The sequence below is a fragment of the Solanum stenotomum genome, chromosome 9 (assembly GCF_019186545.1).
Source record: "Solanum stenotomum isolate F172 chromosome 9, ASM1918654v1, whole genome shotgun sequence".
NCBI classification, from domain to species: Eukaryota; Viridiplantae; Streptophyta; class Magnoliopsida; order Solanales; family Solanaceae; genus Solanum; species Solanum stenotomum.
In genome coordinates this window covers 5,236,402-5,256,627 of record NC_064290.1, presented here as the reverse complement: position 1 = coordinate 5,256,627, position 20,226 = coordinate 5,236,402, and the positions used below count along the sequence as shown (strand labels likewise).

The 20,226-nt window shown below is 34.8% G+C and overlaps 4 protein-coding genes across 6 annotated transcripts in view; 1 reads left to right on the top strand and 3 right to left on the bottom strand.

Annotated features, from left to right (window-relative positions):
• LOC125878027 (tetraspanin-19) overlaps positions 1–20,226 on the bottom strand; it is a 367,072-nt gene that overhangs the window by 307,404 nt on the left and 39,442 nt on the right. The window lies entirely within an intron of this gene.
• LOC125878007 (transmembrane E3 ubiquitin-protein ligase FLY2-like) lies at positions 1,817–13,438 on the top strand. Of its 3 annotated transcripts, none has more exons than XM_049559305.1 (15): positions 1,817–2,275; positions 5,048–5,120; positions 5,411–5,538; positions 6,453–6,562; positions 8,006–8,066; positions 8,918–8,984; positions 9,062–9,139; positions 9,659–9,816; positions 9,902–9,961; positions 10,072–10,165; positions 10,460–10,627; positions 11,390–11,718; positions 11,922–12,038; positions 12,157–12,326; positions 13,024–13,438. In XM_049559305.1, exons 1-14 carry the CDS (start codon positions 2,126–2,128, stop codon positions 12,256–12,258), a joined length of 1,695 nt encoding a protein of 564 aa, XP_049415262.1. In that variant the 5' UTR covers positions 1,817–2,125; the 3' UTR covers positions 12,259–12,326; positions 13,024–13,438. The 3 variants fall into 3 exon arrangements, with proteins under 3 accessions (XP_049415262.1, XP_049415263.1, XP_049415261.1); XM_049559306.1 differs by having other exon boundaries at positions 5,045–5,120; positions 8,009–8,066; XM_049559304.1 differs by having other exon boundaries at positions 5,045–5,120.
• LOC125878019 (leucine-rich repeat extensin-like protein 4) lies at positions 13,894–15,675 on the bottom strand. Its single transcript, XM_049559317.1, has one exon. It carries the CDS (start codon positions 15,187–15,189, stop codon positions 14,065–14,067), a length of 1,125 nt encoding a protein of 374 aa, XP_049415274.1. The 5' UTR covers positions 15,190–15,675; the 3' UTR covers positions 13,894–14,064.
• LOC125878017 (ADP,ATP carrier protein 1, mitochondrial-like) lies at positions 15,895–19,829 on the bottom strand. The gene is made up of 4 exons (XM_049559316.1): positions 19,567–19,829; positions 17,926–18,430; positions 16,847–17,218; positions 15,895–16,412 (listed from the first exon to the last, which is right to left on the bottom strand). Exons 2-4 carry the CDS (start codon positions 18,406–18,408, stop codon positions 16,113–16,115), a joined length of 1,155 nt encoding a protein of 384 aa, XP_049415273.1. The 5' UTR covers positions 18,409–18,430; positions 19,567–19,829; the 3' UTR covers positions 15,895–16,112.

Sequence of the window (20,226 nt, the reverse complement as noted above, 5' to 3'; positions counted from 1 at the left end):
TATGAAGAATATTTTTTAAAAAAAATAGATTATTAATACACTATAATCTATATCTGTCAATAATCTTTTAAACCTTATCAAATGACCCCTTAAAGAAAATAGAAAATTTTTAAAAATTAAAAATACTTGATTGTCTTGAGGGGCTTATTAACAATTTAACTTTAAAATACACTTATTTTTACTACATAAACATTTATGACTTATTTTAGAGCGGGAGCTTCAAAAATATTTTTTTTCTTTTTTAAACTTCATGTAAAGTAAAATTAATTCATATTCTCTCCGTTTCACAAAGAATAATCTCCTTTCCTTTTTAGTCACTTTAAAAAAGAATGATCTCTTTCCTTTTTTGGTAATATTTTACTTTTTATTTTCCACGTGACATGTTTAAGACCACAAGATTAAGGACAATTTTGTACATTTGACATAACTTTAATTTAGGACCACAAAATTCAAAAATCTTCTTTATTTACTTAAACTTGTGCCAAGTCAAACCAGGTCATTCTTTATGAAATGGAGGGAGTATAACTTAAGATTTGAGACGGTAATATAAATCGGGATGGAAAAAATATTTATTAGGCAAAGCTGTCAACAAGTACAAAAAGTGATATTGGAGACAAATTCAATAAGATTCCTTTCATGACAGCTCAATCACAACAATCATCAATGAACTCATCCAAGTCAACTTAATCTATTCTCAAATGCAAATAATTTCACTTACATTACATCTCATATTTATATTTACACCAACTACATCAATCAGAGATTTTGGATAATATTTGATTAACCTCAAAAATAAAATATAAAAGTATTGAAAATACTTTTCAATTTAATGTGAATTATTAATTTTATCTTTGAATTATTGATAATTTTGAAAATACTTTTTTATTTTACTGATTGAACTTAAATACATCATCGATCTTCTAGTATAAGTGAAATACACCCTTAGATTTTCACCAAATTTAGGGGTGTTTTCTACATTTCTTACGACTTTTTATTAAGAGTCTCGTGCTCCTACAAAAGTTTGAGATCATTTGCTATGTCACTAAGAACATATTTAAATTTAGTCACTCAAGTAAAAATGTATTTTTAAGACTGTCAATAGTTTAGAAACAAAACTAATAATATTCACCAAGTTTAAAAACATTTTTATTACTTTCTTCGAAATAAAATATGGTATTACTGTCTACTTTTACTCAAAAGTTGGAAAGTAATTTTGGAACTTAAAAAGTAACATCTATGACATTCATTTTCCTAATAAATAAATAAATTATTACACTTTTTTTTTTATCAAATATGTATCAACTTCCACCAATATAAGTAAAGAATAATTAAGTTTGAGTCCTCATGATTCTCAATTTAACCACTTGACTATATTTCTTAATACAATCATTCTTAAAATATTTACTACAATATTTGTATTTTTAACCTGAGAAAAAAATAAATTATTTTAACAATAACATATTTAAATATGCTTTTACTTATAATTTTTGTATATCTTTATGTATGAAGTAACAAAAAAGTAAAAAAATACTTCTTTATCAATTAAATCAAAAAGTGAAATATTAAAGATTAAAAATTAATAACATATATCTTAATTCATTTAATATCAATTTAACACACACATATATATAAAATCGAACCAATCAATCCGCACCTTACCAAATTAGGAAAACATTCACCCCACTTCTTCATCACTAATCAATATTATATGTGAATTCTAGTTGTTTACAGAACCTAATTATTCTAATTAATTATGTACCAATAATATATGTTTTGCTAAATAAATAAAATTAAGACAAAAACGGTACTAGTGGGATTTCTATTTTCTTGTCCAGAATTGACCAGTGAAGGCCCTTTTTGTTGGAACCAAAAAAACAAATTATATATTTAGGTTGTAAGATTAGCCGTTGAGCTCTCATTTTCTCAAAAATTTGCTGGTGTTTTGGTGCTTGTTGTTGGGTTGTTAGTTCTAAGATTTTTTGTTTTTGTTTTTTTGACTTCACTTGAAGCAACCCCATTTGTTTGCATATCTTAAGTATCTCCTTTTAAACTGTAATGGACTTAATTTTTTCATCTGGGTTGATCTTAAATTGCTTGAAGGAGAAGAATTGGAGTTGATCTTAAAATGGGTGTGGCTAAAAATTTGATCTTTTTAAGAAAGAATTCTGGGGTTTGGCTTAGAATTCTGTTTTATTTATGGTTTTTCTTTGGAGGGTTTTGCCAAGTAAAGGGACTCAGACCTCTTAGAGAAAAGTATCGTTCGTGGGGCGATGAGGTTAGTAACTTGCAATTGTTTTTTATATGTGTTGTTGTTTCCCAGTTAGGATTGCTTCAATTTGGTGTATGTTTTGTATTGATGGTAATTCTGGTCTCAATTGTTTTGAGTTTTTGAAGTTGTGATTTTTGGAACTTGAAGTTGTGTTTGGACTGCATTTTAGCTTCCTGTGTGTTGCCTGAAATGAGAGCATTCTTGTGGTGTTTGATGCATTTGACTTTTGCAATCTGGAAATTTCAATTGAATTTGAGAAAAAGTTCTAACTTTTTTGGTGATAGAAGTGGATTTGTCATAAATGTGATTTCATCACATGTTTAGAGCCTAGCTCAGCTCAAACTCAAAAGGGTTTCCGAGACTTGATTGATAGGAAAGAGAGAATAAGAGACTTTGGTGAGGTTTTACCTACATGTAGTGCTTATTTGTGAGTGCTTTATATCAGAATGGTCACCATATACCTGGGATGAAACTGATATGAGGTGGTTCAAGTTCAAAGTTTCCATTTATTGAGGTGATTAATTAAAGTTAAGTATATTTAGAGTTGATCGACTTTGATCCAAGCTCAGCAGGCATCATGGCACTTCTGCAGCAAAGATAGAGAAAGAAAATGATAGAAAAAATAAAAAAAGGAAAGACATGGTACTGCTACATCTTGTCATCTTAATAGAAGGTCATTTCAGTGTATTTGAAGTGATATAAATAATATCATCATGGTTATCTATCTGTAGAATGATCATTTGGAGCTATTTTTACTCATTTTTCCCTGGTAAGTCTGAGTTTGTATCAGAGTTTTGCCTTAGAGGGTGGCATACATTCCAAGAAATCCTTGATCTACAAATGGAAAGTTGGACTCTTATTAGGAATAGGAATGGGGACTCAAACATTCTTGAAACCACATAGCAGTAGGAGGTTTGACTTCTTTAAGCTTCAATGACTCGTGAAAGATAGCAAAAGATCTACACTGTCTGATAGTTATTTTTGTTTAGTTGAGAACTATCTTATAATAGAACCAATGCTTGCATCTAATGGTTGTTGTTTTTCAAAAAATATAACATTATTCATTTCTTTAGCGCACATCACATATAGGAGGTATGTACCTAAGGATATAACATGTCTGGATGCAGCCAAGGTGTTCCAAAACTTGGCTTGTGAGAGGAAGTCAATCTTGAGAACTTGGACCATTTGAGTCTTCCTAATATAAGCCTTATCCCTTAGGTATTAGTCTTAAGAAATTCACAAGTATGGGATTTATTTTGAAGCCGTAGTGCTTTTCCAGCCCAAAATACTATGAATTAGTGCCAAAGGCTCTCTTTTTGAAGTACAATTACCTAGCAGATTTTAAGCCTTGGTGGAAAGGTTATTCAGTAATTGTGTCTTTGGGAGGTAGGAAGAACCCAATGAAATAGTTAATGTATAAGCAAAGTGGCCCACACCTCCATCATAAGAATAAATGGTCTCTTTATAGCAAGAATCACTTGTTGGAGATCTTTCTAACACTGTTGTGATTCGCTTATCAAAACTTTAAGAAAATGTATACAATTTAGTTTTCACCTTCCAAGCTTTCGTAAATCCTATTCTGGGAGATGTTTGCCTTGAAATTGTATGTCCTCCAAGAAAGCCAAGTTTGTCCAACCTTTGTTGGATCCAAGAAATTGACATGATATCAATGATAAGACTATAATGAGCTTAAAGGAGACAACAATATGCTAGCTAAATGTTGAAACATTTGCTCTTAGTATATATTTTGCAAGGACATAACTTGCCTCTATAGGAACTTGTCTAATAATTGGTGAAGATCCATAAGGAATGATTTGTTATGGAGATTATTCAGCGTCAATTCCCTCTTCTTCTCCCCCAACCCTGTCCCTGCTAGATAGAAGAAAAGAAAAAGTTTTGAGCCATCTCACTGAAGGACGGAATGACCTGATTTATTTTTTCAAGGAGCTGTGAAGTTAGTTTGACTCCTTTACGTAAGATGGATGTAAGAGTGAGCGCAGAAATGCCAATTGACATTTCAGTCTGGCTATATTTAGCTGCCTTTATGAGATAGGATCAATGTGAAAAATCCTATTTCAGTGTAATATTTTTTGAGCTCATTTGCAAATTAAGCATATTGAAGCCTGGAGGGTATTCTACTCGTGCATGGCTAACATGAGGGCTATGTTGCTCGAACTCTTCAAAAATGTCAACAGGTGAGTGTCAGATTCTTCAGAATTAGTGTACTTGTGGAGAATCTGACACGGGTGCAACATCAAAAGTGAAGAGTCCATGCAACTTAGCATGAGGGTCATGACATTATTACTTAACTGTCTATGGCCTTACTGCTCCAAGGATTTCTGTTCAATGGTAAAGATAGTACAACACGGGATGTGTACAGGTGCATGCACGAGTTTGAAATCTTAATTGAAAGAAATCTGTTTTTTAGATGGAGAAGGGTAGAGGGGAGGACCAATCGTCCATCGAATTTTGAAGCTGAAAGAATGGATCTTTTTTGGGTCAATATTAGTGCTAGTGGAGCAACATCCCGTGCCCCGTGTCTTCTCTTTCTTCTTCTATGGGTCCAACTAAACATTACTTCTTTTGCGGTGACTTCACCCACTAAAGTCCAAACCATCTCAGTATCCCCCCCCCCCACCCCACACAGAGTCTAGACTACAGACGCTATCTCACAGTCATCAAAATAAAAGAGAAAAGAAAAAGTGACTCTGATTATAGTATGCCTGCTTGTTTTTCCTGCCTAATCGCTGATCACATTCTTCATGTTTTTGGTAGCAGTGGCTTTCTGCAAGGAAGGATGAGAATGAATTTGGGCCATTTTCTGCTTGGAATATAACAGGAACCTTCAGAGGTCAGTAAGCTAACTTGCTTTCTGGTGCTTAAGTTGCATTTGAGTTTTGGGACATATTCTTTATGTTCTTCTTTTACTTATCTGATGACTAATTTCTCGTGAAGATAATGATAGTACCTAATCTGTTTTGTTAAATACACTGGTCTAAGAAGATAAAACTGATGCTATTGATTGAGCAGAACACATCTCAAAGCAAACGAAGAAATATCATACTTCCTTAAATAAATAAACTTTCCTTGCTACTACTGTCTTGAATCTAATAATATTTTCCTCTGAAATTTGAGCTGCAGGGTCTTGGAGGTTCCTAGATTCAAAGAATAGCTCTTCCCTTTTTCCTGATTTCAAGAAATCCAATGGAAACTATGTCCTGGAATTGATTAGTACTCCTACAAAAATAACTGGTGTACACTATGTTCAGGTAGTTCTGTCATCATAATTATCACTCTTTATACAAATTTGTGTTTACTCGGGGACTTTTTTTTCACGAACTTACGTGTCTCTCCGTATCAAAAGAAATGAAGAATAAAAAAGATGTTGTATCTCTGTAGTTTCTACCAGATGATGATTACTGGAATATAAGTTACCACCAAAAAGGAAAGAAGTTACTTTACTGAAATTGGATGAAATACAACACCTTCATTTGTCTTTTTTTTTTTAATCTCAGAAAAAGGAAGTCTTGCACAACAAATTGCATGCCATGATTGATTGTGTTACTTGTTTTCTCATCTGACAAAGAATGGGGAGTCATAAACTGTTATTGTTGATGTAAGCCTGTGACTTTGAAGTCTCTATTCCATGTTAGTCTTGGTTTTAGAGATGACTAAAAACTCCCTTAAGAAGATTGCTTATATCATGATTATTCTAGAGCCTATGTCATCTACCCAAATCCAAAGCTTGTACTTTGGTTTTGTATAATATTTCAGCTAGAACAAATTTTTATTTAACATGCCTACTAGAATCACGAGCAGAGTATCTTCCATTTATTGCTGTGATTGATAGTCTTTAATCATTGTGGTGTATGATGGTATTCCTGACAGCTATGTGGTTACCGTAGCAATTGCCATTTTAAGCTCGAAAATCTGAACCTGATAGGCAAAAGTCTAATGTGCTTATGCCCTATTGCTAGGCTTTTGCGATGTATTATGCTCCTTTGATGAGCTTTTCAAAAGCTGTGTTATAATTCTTGTGAATTCAAAATTTTCTTTTGCCGGCTACAATTAGTAGTAATGTTGAGTGGAGCACTTTATCTTCCTCAGTTGAATATACTTTCTATGATGACATCACTTATTTCAATTACATTATCTTCATATAATTTAATGTTGCCAACAACAGGGAGTAATAATTTTCCATGATATTTTTGACAATGAACGTGGGGGTGCTCAAATCAGAGTAGAAGGTGTATATGTATGGCCATTCAGACAACTTTGGATGGTAGCTCACAGGTACTAATTTTGTCACTTGGCTGAAAGGAAATTCTTTGCGTATATACGTCTAACCACCTATCTTGCTTTATGGTAGTAATTGATGTAGAAAGGTCCGTTAATAGTAGAACGAAAATAAAGAGCTTTATAAATTAGAAGTACTCTCAACCAATATTTTATAATTCAAAGCTATATTCACTTTCTTATTGAGAGATTGCAATCTGAAAATTGTCTTTATGAAGTTCATGACAGTAATATCACACATAAGACGTAGAGGCTTAGGACTTGGGTATTTAAGTGTTGATTTTGGTTATATCAGGTTATGAATAGGCATAAAAGATATGGTGAAGGATTATGACCTCAGGTTAGCTTTGTGTAGTGTTGTTGAGAAAGATAGTAGATAGTGTATTTCTTAGGAAAATAGTTGTAAAGGAAAAGGAAAAGGAAAATAATTTCCTTCTAACTATTTGTTTTAAGACTATACCTTAATGTTATGGGTTTGGGCATAGTTAGTTGATTGGATTGATTAAATTGATCATTCTGTAGACTAAGGTTTGAATCTCAGAGAGGGAAAAATTGAGTGACTTCTTCTCTATTGCTCAAGTCTTGGTGGATAGAGTCATCCGGTACTAGTATTGGTAGTTAATGCCGGAATATAATATAGCAGTGAGTCACATGCATGTTGGTCCGGACACCACTGTTATAAAAATACTTTCTTTTGGAAATGTTTCTAGTCACTTTTTCCATAATGGCCCTCCAACTTTTTCCATAAATTCCCTGCATACAAATGCTGAGGAAATTTTAACTTTTGGTACTATTGTTTGCTTTTGTAGCAACCGAACTGTAACTCAGGTGTCAGGTATTGCATTGAGAAACAATGTAAGATAACAAAACAAACTATATAAAAAACATCTTTATTTCCCTAGGATTAATTCTTATTGTTGAGACTCTTTCAAACAGAAGGAGCTCAATTTGGCATCTGACTTATTAACTGAAATAATCAAATTGAGAGCAGAGACTTGTGGTTCATGTGTCCTTGGTCTTTTTTAACGTGACACACAAACCTCCATTGTGTAATGTGAATCGAAAGGCAAGCCTGCTCATCCATTAAGAAGCTTAGTCTAATTATCAAGTACCCACCCCACCTCTCTCTCTCTCTCTCTATCTATCTATCTCTCTATTTATCTATCTCTCTTTCTCTCTCTCTCTCTCTCTCTATTTATCTATCTCTCTTTTTCTCTCTATTTATCTATCTCTCTCTCTCCGTTTTAGTTCAAGCTGGCATCGAGTTGGGTAGTAAGAGATTAGTCATGCTTAGGCTCTGATCTAAAAATCCATCCAAAAGCTCTTGGTCTACGACTTTTGTAAATTTAAACTATTGCTTCAGTCTCGCGCATTACAAGCCTGTAGATGGTATTAGTATTTGGAATGCTTCATCAACTGACATTTATGCTTCTTTTTCAGCAGCAAAGAGGGTGACTTTGGCCAGGAAGATGATTATCTGTTATCAAATCCTTATCATTTGGTATTAATCATGACCATGTTTTATTTGCCTTTGACGTGACAATTTATGACATCTGTACTTGTGGGTTTTGCTAGCACTGAGCATGATTACTTTAAATTTCTCCATTGCTGTTATGTATTTCCCTTTATATTTGAATTTGATAATGCTCTGTCACTGTCACTGACAAATTGAAAGTTTTTATCCATGAATGACATGATTTCTCTTGTATACAATATTGAGACAATGCACACATAATAAAGCAAATTTGTTGCTCATGTTTTTATACAAAAAAAGAAAAGAAACTATCACTCATTTTTATGGAATTTTCCTTCTAGTGGTGATTAATAGAGGGAACTCCTTGTTCCATATTAAAAAACAAGAAATATTGGAGGCAACTTCTTGTATCGCTCACACACCACACTCCCCCTTCCAATTTGTTCCTTGATAAATTTTATTTCCCAACTTAAAAGGGTCTGACATCCTTCTTAAGAAAAAGAACCTTAAAAGGGACTGAGTCTGACTAAAGTTGACAATATATCTTGACTAGCTCATTGTCTGCAAATGGTCAACTTCTACTTCAATGCCCATGTAATCACATTTAGTTTCTTTGTGATCAAAATGGACAGAAAATCAGGAAGCTCTTCATCTTTTTTATGTTTCATAATGGCAGCTAAGAGACTGAGCCATTTAGTTAAATAGACTTCAATTAAAAAAGGAGATTTTTTTTTAGCTCAGGAATTATCTGTATTCTAGGTAATAAGTTATGATAACAAATTTTGATTTACATTCTATTCAAAGAATTCTAATCAAATATTGAATGTCAATTTTTATCAAATGATAATATCTTTCTTTATCTTACCTTTCCTGCACAGCTTGGAACTTTCTCATCTCAGGTCTTCCAAGAGTCGCCACGAGATAAGATTTGGAAACGGAAACACTGTAATAATGATTACTCAACCTTGATCCAATTTAGCTTTTTAAATCATGGCTTAAACTTTGTATCTTTGTTCCTGCAGCGCCTATTTATGAGATGGAGAAACATTGTAATGTTGAAATTGCAGCACAAATTTCTCGAGTGTCATCTTCCACTAATGGTACTTGATTTTTCTTCTTTACCTTGTTCATCTCTTTGCCCGGTTTTCTCCCTTATTTTATGTAAAACCATTTTGAACTAAACTCTGGATTCTGCATTCATGCTGCTCCTTTCTATCATTTGATGATAACTGCTTATTAACTTCCTCTAATTCTGTTTGTCTCTGGTTCATGTTTACATTGGATATTATTAGTTTTTAACGTAGTTTTAACTTCCATATTGATGTTAGTTGAGAACTTCCTATCATATCCTTTCAGAAGCTCTAACTTTGCCTTTGTTGCATTTCCTTGGAGCATCGTGTATGCCCTAATAATGCAAAACAATAGATATTGATGCATTGTGCTTTCTACCCATGATCTTTAATTAGTATACAGCTGTACATGAGCCAAAATGCAGTTGGTCCAAACCCGTGGGAGATTTTATGAGTAGCATGTATCAATAGAAATTCAAACTTATCCTTTAGTTTGAGGAAATACTTGGAAAACAAGTGATTTATCTTAATTTACTTGTCTTTTTCCAGATGGAGATCAAGATCATTATCATCTAGAAGGATTGATGGAGAGCCCTTCAGTGGATGATGATGGAGACTGTTTCTCCCCCATGCTATTGAATGCCACTTCTATCAATATAGAGGTTTACTACAACAAAGCAGTTAACTACACGTTGATGGTCACTTTTGTATCCTCCAAGAGTTGTTATTCATTGATGTTATTTTCTTCTATGAACTGCATTTCTGTGGATTCCTTAACTTCTTGAAACCTAGGTTTCTTTTCTTCAAGTGCTCCTTCTCATTCGGCAAATGGAACATAGCAATACCCAATCAGTAAGAATACGACTTTCTGTTACATTCAATGACATAAGTCTTCCCATGTTACTATCTTGCTGTTGCAATGTGTCAAATCAAATGAATGATGTCTGATAATTTTTTTACAGGGAGCTGCCAAAGTTTCAATTTTGATGATCGGGCAACAGGGAATAATTGATGCTTATCTTTGTCTTCTACATCTGACTGCAGGCATACTTGTTGGTAAGTTTGATGGTAGCTATTATCTAAGTCATTGTAGCCAGCACATTTAGCTGGTTTTATTATCTAAAAGTTGTATAGTGGTAACAATGAGGTAGCCCTCTAGGGATAAACATGGTATTGGTTAGTAACTTTTTATCAAGTCATTTCTATGTCATGCGTTGCCTTCCCGTAACCAACTCTTAGAAGTTTGTATATTTTCCCTAAAACAGACTCTCTATAAAATATTCTATTTTTGTTGTTTCTAGCGGCTCTGCGCTCTGTTAATAAAATCTCCTCCCCCCTCATTCTTTACAGAATCGCTGTTCAATGCTTTTGCAACCGCTGCATTTTTCAAGTTTGTTGTCTTCTCAATATTTGAGATGAGATATCTTCTCGCTATATGGAAGGCAAATAGACCTATGACTAGTGGAGAGGGCTGGCAAGCAATGAGACGTGAACTGTCAGTTCTGTACAGCCGCTTCTGTAAGTATCCCTTGCTGAAATGTGAACATGTGCATAGAATTAAACTGACTCATCAGCTATATGTATCTGTACCTTGAACGTGTCTGGCTGCAGGGTATTGCTCTAGTGAAAGGGCATATTAGATGCAACAACATACCTAGTGTAATCCGATAGACCCATGGTTCAAGTAAAGGGAAAGGGGAAATTAGATGTTGAAGAGTAAATAATGCATTTGAGTTTTTCCAGTAAAAGTTTTCTTTGACCTAATCGCACCTGCTTTGATATAAGTTAATGTATTAACACATCCTGATTCTATTCCATTTCTGTACCTAGCATAGGAGGATGTAACCTCTGATTTTTCAATAATTCATTCAGTGCTCAACTGGGCTTCAGAAAATTTGTAATTTCTGATCTGACATAACGGTTTTAAGATAAAAATCAGTATTTAGATTGCAAAATTTAGCAACAAATTAATATTTTCGTGTTCAACATACTACATAGTGCTTGGTTTGGTTCAGATGGGTGTCAAGGGCCCAAGTATAAAAGAGATTTTATGACGTTCTCTTTATGTCATTCTAACATCATTAGACATAGTGAGCCAAAGAACTATGAAGTAATTCAAGAGAATATAGTCATGCAAATTTTGTAAGGAAACACAAAAGCAATTTCATTAGTTCTTTTCTCTCCCTCTGTCTCGTGACAAACTTGGTCCATGTCAGACATTAGTATCATTGTCATGGACAAGCTGCTCATATCTCTTTGTTTTCCAACATTGTTTTGCAGATGGGATCCTTTTAGGTGGAATTTTAATCATGTATGAATTCCATAGGTTTCTGGGGCCACTCCTTTTCCTTTTACACTCTTTTTGGATACCTCAAATTGTAACTAACGTTATTCGTGACACGAGAAAACCGTTGCATCCTCATTACATTTTGGGAATGACTGTTACTCGGCTAGCAATTCCACTATATGTCTTTGGTTGTCCTCACAATTTTATGCGCATAGAGCCCGACAAAAGTTGGTGCATCTGTGTGGGAATTTTCATGGCAGTGCAGGCATTAGTTCTTCTTTTGCAGCACTATCTTGGATCTCGGTGGTTCATTCCACGACAGGTTTTATTCTACTCTTTTGATTTTCGATGATATAGATTATGTTATTAGAAGTGAGAAATCAACTGCACATATTAAGTTTTCCTTGACCTATCTTTTCGGATTTTAGTATACTAGACAAAAAAATACTCTTTATAAAGAACCATTTAATCATCTATTAGTTTTGTAGTGACCTATCTTATGTAAGTTTTGATGATGTGTTGCAGATTTTACCTGAAAAATATAGTTATTACAGAAGATTTGACCAAAAAGGAAATCATGCTACTGACTGTGTCATTTGCATGACTGCTATTGATCTCACTCAACGTTCAAATAATTGCATGGTAATGCAGCTTGTATTACTCTTTTCTCGCTATAATGTGGAATTCCTATCAAATATGATTTGATTTTACTAATGGAAAGAAAAATCCATATGGTTATAATGTGCCAACTGATGTTCAGGTGACGCCCTGTGATCATTTCTTTCATTCGGGTTGTTTGCAAAGATGGATGGACATAAAGATGGAGTGCCCAACATGCCGACGTCCTCTTCCTCCAGCCTGAACAGATGTTTTTTTTTTTTGAATTCCTGTTAATATAGAGCAACTGACATCACCAACCTGTCAAATGAGGTAAATGGCTGTTCATGAATGTGTTTTAAACACTACGTAGGGTTTAAATCCCAGTAGAGACAAAAGATACTAGGTGATTTCTTCCATCTACCAAGCCTTGGTGGACAGAGCTACCCGATATCTGTGTTGGTAAGAGCAGATACCCAATGGAATAGTAGATGTATGTAAGCTGGTCCGATCATAAGAAAGATAAAAAAGGACACTTGTGCCGTACATAAGTTATGCGGAAGTTCAGTGTGTCCATGAGTTATTGAAAAGTTAAACAAGTTGTCTGACTAATAGCCTGTTTAGCAAGCTTCCAAAATTTGCTTATTTTTAAAAGTATATTTTCTCAGAAAAAGTACTTTTGGGTAGAGTAGCAATTTGTATTTAGCTAGTCAATTTGAAATCACTTTTACAATATTAGAGTAACAATTTATGCTTGACGAAGGTCCCAAAAGTGCTTCCGGAGAAAAGCAACTTTTTTTGCGCTTCTTGAAAACAACTTCTGCTACTATTCAGAAGTATTTCTTTTCCCTTTGGCCAAACGCCTCAATTCTCTAAAATGAGCATTTTTGGCTATCTAGAAGCTTGGCCAAATAGGCTATAAAATGCATATTGTTGTGATTATTCTCCCTCTATAGATAGAAAGGTTCCTTCTTCCCTTGGATCCAGAACGAAAAATATGTTGTGACTGAGCTTTTGTATTTTTCCTCAGGTTGGTATCGAAGTGGATCAGAGCATTCTTGAGAAATCTTAAGTAGGTTTTATGAAAATTTTAACGCAGAAACACCAGATTGCCGTGTGCAATTCTTGTGATGTACATTATGGTCATTCTAGTTTTTATTCAAGATGATAACATTCTTGTTTTCTCTTGTATTTCATTACATTTTCTTTGAGATATTGGATGGAAAGCAAGTTGTAAATTTCAAGTTGTGAATTGTAGTCTTATAATCAGCACCTTGCATAGTTGAATTACAGGTAGATAGCAGTGATGACAGTTGTGTGTACAGTTTGCAGATTTTCTTGTACTAAATACTATGGGTTCCTCCTACAGAATTTGTTTTAATTTATCCAATAAGTGATGAAATTGTAAACTAAATTCAAGTGTTGGTCAAAAATGACCTGGAATTAGAATTATTATGTGTAATACTTGGGAATATTTAAGGCTTTTCATTTGCTTATGTACTCATGAGATCTCATTTGGAATATTGAGGGAAGGGACTTGTCTCACCAAAGCTCTGATCGGTTGGTTGGGGAACAAGTTATCTCCGGATTGTTATTCCACCCTCAATATGGGATAAAATAACACTATAATCCCGGGATAACTAATCTCGGAGTAAGTTATCTTGCGATTTTATTCCAACCAAACATGGAATAAACTTCTCCATGTTACAAATCCACATTTGCAATAAACAATTGCATCTAGTTGATATGCAAGTAACCACAGAAGAATTAAATCTAAATGAAATATAACAAGAAAAATATGGAATTACAGAAGAATTCACTATGTAGGTAGCAACTTGATTAAGATTTTTCAAGAATGAGAATCATGTTTTGGGACAACACATAATAGCAGCAGCATCAAAGTTAAATTACCAACATAAGAAAAACTTAATCACACGCCATATTTACAGAGTTGCTATTGACTTTATTCTTTTTTCACATTGGCTACTAAATTTGAAAAGAAAGTTCAAGGAAAACTCAAGCTAGTACTAATTTGTCACATTTTCAGTAGAACCAACACATGAAAACAGTATCAAGTGCCACAATGAAATGCTAAACAGTCAATGGGATGCTCATCCACAGCATCACATTCCTTCTTGCTTCTCTGAAGAGGCTTTTCTGGCAAACAATTTCGACGATCATCGTACACTATGCCCTTTGATGTCAAGTTGCTGCAAATACCTTGCTCCTCACAGAAATAGTTATAAGAGAATGTGAAGTTTGAGAGCTTAGGTAATACACATATTCCCTCTGGTACAGTTCCACTAAACATGTTATGTGCTAAATTTAGTAGCTCCAAGTGAGCTAAACCAGCAATAGTATAAGGTATTGTCCCTGCTAACTTGTTGTTGCTCACATCAAGAACTTTTAGCTTGTACAAAAATCCCACTTCAGGAGGCAAACACCCTGATAAGCTAGTATTAGTAAGGAGCAACTCTTCTAAGGTGTTTGCAAAGTTGGCTATGCTTGGTGGTAAGCATCCTCCAAAGTAGTTATTAGCAAAAACCACAACAGAAGCAGAGCTTGATCCTAAATTTGAAGGGATCACGTTAGTTAAACGGTTATTGTTAACGAAAATAGCATCGAGATCTTTGCTAAAGAGTGGAGGAGGCAATGGCCCTTCAAACTCATTGTAGCGAAGATCAAGATATTTCAAGGAAGGCAGAGAGAGGACAACGTTAGGAAAAGGTCCTACGAATCTGTTGTTACTGAGATCAAGCTCATGCAAGAGAGTGAGGTTGGATAAAGAGAGTGGGAGGATTCCACAGAAGCGATTGCTGTTTAGGTGCAGCAACGCTAAGTCATTGAGAAGACCGAGTTCCTCAGGTAGGAAACCGGCTATATCAGCATGGTTCAGATCAATGCCAGCAACAACTTGGAGTTTGGTGTTATTAGGGAATGGCGCGCAATATATGCCAGTGTAGTTGCAGACTGAAGGGCCAACCCAAGTAGAGGTGAAGTTGTTAGGATCAGAGTAGATAACACGTTTCCAAGCTTGGAGAGCAATGTAGGCTTTTTGCAGCCTCGGGTTTTTTATGCCCTTAACGGAGGAGGAATGGCTGTGTTTGGCTGCTGAGTTGTTGAACACATTGGAGGTAAGACTTAGAAGCAAGATAACAAAGGCAGTAGTGGTAATGGGAAAGGAAAATGAAGCCATTTTTGTTAATGACTAGTAATGCAAGCATATTAATCAACAGCCTCTGCTTGGTTTTTGTAAGGTGAGATATCCTTTCATTTTCAAATACTTTTTAAGGTCCTCTGGCTAATGATATAACTACTACCTCCTGTTAGGACTAATGCATCCACAGTGCATTTTACACAACAACTGAAATAACAGTAACCTAACTACTCTAAGAAATAGCAGCCAACATAATGATGTCTTTTTTACAATGTTCTCACATCTTTATCAGATGGTTCGTACGAAATTTCTTGGATTCTAGATCCATCAACAAGATGTGCAAATTCAACGTTAACAATGATCATGATATTTGCAGATAAAGTTAAGAGTTAAGAGGATGTGAATGACATAGACTTCCCTCCTTACAGGTAGCTTTCTCAGTTGTTTGAAGTGGTATTGAATAAGGACACAGTATAGGTAAGGACAGGATCTTAACTTGAAGTTAAAGCAAATGACTTTGTTTCAACAAAGGTGATAAGAATTTGTGTTGGGGTTAGCCCTCAGCTAGAGGAGTTTTCATCAAAGCATTAACTGGTACAATAACAACTATATTCTCTAGTTGAATGATGGATTACATCTATCCTAGAACAGCCAAGATCCTATTGCTCAATGCTCGTATTATACGAATTGTATAATCTTTTGGCATTTTGCTTGCTTTAATCTCAGTATGCACTATCATTCAGCAAACTTTATAACAATTTCTGCATAAAAGACAACTATAACTAGAAGCAGTTTCAGAGCTCCATAGAAACAAGAAAAACTTCAAGAAAATACTGTTCCAGAATAAACTTGCAAGAGAACGCCAACCAGTGTGACATAGTTTGGGAAAATTATTCAAAAGCACTGGACAACCAAGGAAATCTACACAACCAAAGGACAGTTTTCGTCATCATCATATTAGATTAGCCACCGCCACCTGACCCATATTTCTTTCCAAACATAATGAGCTGCAGCTTATCGTACCCGGCTAGAACACCTGCACCAGCAACAGCACGTAGAATGTTTGCTCCAGCACCTTTGAAGAGGGATTTAGTGCCTTCATTCTTAACAATCTGAGAAAATGCATCCATTGAACCCTTGTACTTGACTGCTTCTCCAGAAGTCATCATCATTCTTCTACGCACTGTATCAATTGGGTAAGAAGCCAAACCAGCACCAATAGTGATACCCCATCCCAACAAGAAACTCGCAAAAAAACTATCCTGTAAAAAAAACAGAATATTGCAGTAGTGTTATACCAGCCACATAATGGACACGGAAACTCAAGTTTATAGAAATAGAGATGGCAAATCCATCCTTCAGTTCTAAATGTTGACGGTATGACCCAACAGATGAGGGACTGATCACACATAAGTCATAGGCATGTAGTGAAATGGTTAATTCAAGAGTATAACCTGCCTGTGTTGAATCACCAAAATTTGAAAAACATGTAATCATATCTCAAACGATAAACTTCTACATATGCATAATAAATCATTGACGAAAGGGAGGAGAAGCACCATAATATTTGGTGAAGTTGTGGGGTGCAGCACGCATGTCAGAAGGACAAAAAAATCCAGCATATGGGATAAGAGTGCTTAAAGTATCAATTTACAAAATAATGAGAAAATTGAACCAGAATTAGGATTTCCGATACCTGCATGTCACCAACTAGAAGTACTGGTTTAAGTGAATCGTACATTCCAAAATACAGACCACGGTAAACAATGATTCCCACACATGAGATGGTGAATCCACGGTAAAGCCCACCAATACCATCTGATTTGAGAGTTTTCCTATAAACGTCAACCAAACCATTAAACTGCCTCTCACCACCCTTTTTTGAAGCCTTATTATCATTAGCAAGGCGTGTTCTTGCATAATCCAAAGAATACACAAAAAAAAGAGATGAGGCACCAGCTGCACCACCAGATGCCAAGTTTCCTGCAAACCACTTCCAGTAGCCATCCCTGTCTTTCTTGAAATTAAACAGTCTTTTAAAGTAATCTTTAAAAGCGAAATTCAAGGCCTGCAAAAAACAAATTCAGGAATTAATGAATCTGAACGACGAAAAATGCAGCAATAGTGACCACAAATTTAACTACTCAAATGTACCTACACTACTTTCCAAGTCCTCTTCTTTATAAAGTGTAACAATATAAAGAAAAATTTAAATAATAAAAAATTGCAGGAATTAATGATCCCCAAGGACACAAGATGATGTAGTGATGGCCATGTAATTGTTTATAAACTACTCAAATGTACCGACTACTCTCAAGTTATCCTCTTCTCAGATTTTATTGCAATGCATATCACTGGAGAGATGCATAAAGTTTCAGCAAAATCATTATAACAAATAAATCAAAGCATTTTTTAAATGATTGCAAAATGTATTCACATCCAGGGTTTACCCTTGGTGGACACAATAAGGTTTACCAGCCACCACGAAGATAGTTAAGATACAAACCAACAACGCACATCCTTAGAGAGATCATGAGGTCTCAAAGTCATTACAACTATAAAAGTCAAATGATAGAAGTAATGAATATGGAAAAATCAGTTCACATGTTCAATGTTTTGTTGTAGTATTATCTTAAAGACAGCCTTGTAGGTAAATAACAATAGACTTTGGACTAAAAAGGGATCACAAAGCGGAGGAGTGCTCCCTAAGTGTGATGAAAAAGTTAACTAGCAAACTAAATTGTAGACACTGAATAGTAGGCAAGGTCAGTTAACCTGAGTGGGGAAATATCTGATGACATTTGCAGTATTGCCTCTCCAAAGAGCAAGGACGCCTTCATCCTTGATAGTTCTGCCAAAGCAGTCTGAAATCCCTTTATAAGGTTCAGAAAGTCTACCAGCCTTTATCATCTCATCCTGATTCTGAATCAAAAGCTTGACTCTCTCTATTGGAGCTGCAGCTGTCTTAGACACTGCAGCAGAAACCCCTCCCATGAGAAAATCCACGACGAAACTGTTAGCTTTCTTCTCTTCAGATGGGGCCTGTATGAGAATAGGAATGCCTAATTGACGAACTTTCAGATTAGCGGCTTGGCAATTCGTCATGCAAGCACCCCCTAGTACTTCATTGACATATCCACCAGTCATGTTGTATGAACCAGCATACTTAGAATGCGTGTGGGGAGATATTAGAGAGAACAGGTGTGAATGCCCATGTATTTTCTGAAATGCAGTAGGAGGAGCTGGACCATCCCCCATGTTTGTAAATCAACACGGTGATCTGCAAAGAAGAGACATAGTTACTGAAGTATTCTTAAAAGTACAAATAAGTGGAGTAGGGAAGCTTCCTATAAGCAAGGAACCAAATAATTAAGCTACAATGTGGAGTTTTCAGTTCAAAAACTGGAATACAGAAATTCAATCACTAAGCAGTCAAACCCCTACCAATAAAAGCACATCCTCACAGACATTGGGACAAAATAGGAAATCTAAGCAAACACAATAGAATATTTACCAAACAATTCAACACGAACACACTTAGAAATAGCTATTTGACAATTACTGTGTATTGACAGAAATCAACAAAGGAATCAGGTAAATACTTTGGATAGGAGAAACAAGGGACTACAACAATAACAACATACCCAGCGTAGTCCTACAAAATGGGATATGGGGAGAGTAGATTGTACGAAGACCTTATCTCTACCTTACAAGTAGATAGGTTGTTTCTGATAGACACTCAACTCAAGAAAAACAATCCAAAAAAAGAAGTAACGTAAGTACAAGAAACACCAAATAGTAACAAAACGGAAACTACAACAAAACAATACAATTGATCAAGGTACAAGAAACAACATATAGTAACAATAATCGAAGGACAAGATACTACAGAAACAATACTACATCTACTAATAATGAACGAACAGCAAGGAAGCACAATGCTACCTACTAACCTTCTATCCTAATAGATAGACATGTAGTAATTTAACACCAGGACGTCACCTCAACATGAAGATTATACATAAACAACCAAGATATTTACCAATACCATCTACAAAAACAAATATATTTTCATTTTACAAGTTCTAACTCAAATCAGAAGTATAAAACCTCAAATGAGAAATGATCTCAAACTGTTCTGAACCAAACTATATAACTCACTCAATAAGCAACCAATCCCAAACGGGATAACTATGATCCATCAACCATACAAAAACACAGTAAATCACAATTGCGTACTAAGACATCAATAATCAAAGTTCAATGAACATTTTCTAACAAAATTCTAAGCTAGATGAACTTGACGATCAACTGATCTACTGATCCGATAAAGTTGACAAGTAAACAAAATTCATACAAGCAATATTTACACACAGACAAGGTGTTTCTACGTGTATAGAGAGTGAAAAACGATACCTGAGAGAGAGCGAGAGGTTTCGTTCCCACCTCTGAGGAGAGCAGAAAGTAGTACTAATATTTTTTGGAAGAAGCTGAGTGAGTATTTTTAATTTTAGCAAATGGAGTTTCTAGAAGCTACATAGGACTAGGGTTTCCAAATTATTGACTCATCTGACCCTCTTTCTCCGCCAATATTATCCTAACTGCCATTTTCGCGCTTCATTCAACAGTCTCTTTTTATAGTCTATTATGGTGGCGCTTCGACTAAGCTTCTCTCTCTCTATTTCCACAAAAGGGGTAAAATGAAAAATATAATTATCAAATCCTATTTTCTCTTTTTTTTCTATATTATATAGCTATATTTTCTTCTTTCTTTTTAATATATATAGTATAGTATAATCATATCATACAGGTCAGCTTAACTAATTTCATGTGGTACGAACTCTTGGCACTAACATAAAAATCAGGTGATTCTATTTCACAATTGCCTAATAATTTTATCTTTGTTGAAAATTGAACATAAAACGTCATGGTTCTCAACTCAATTTGAACATATAAAAAAAAAAAAAACCAGTGTCTTTACCTTATAAAATTTAAATCTTCGAGATCTCATGATTCTCAACTCAATTTGACCAATAGCTCATGTATGTTATAAACTCATATCTAACTTTTGACACA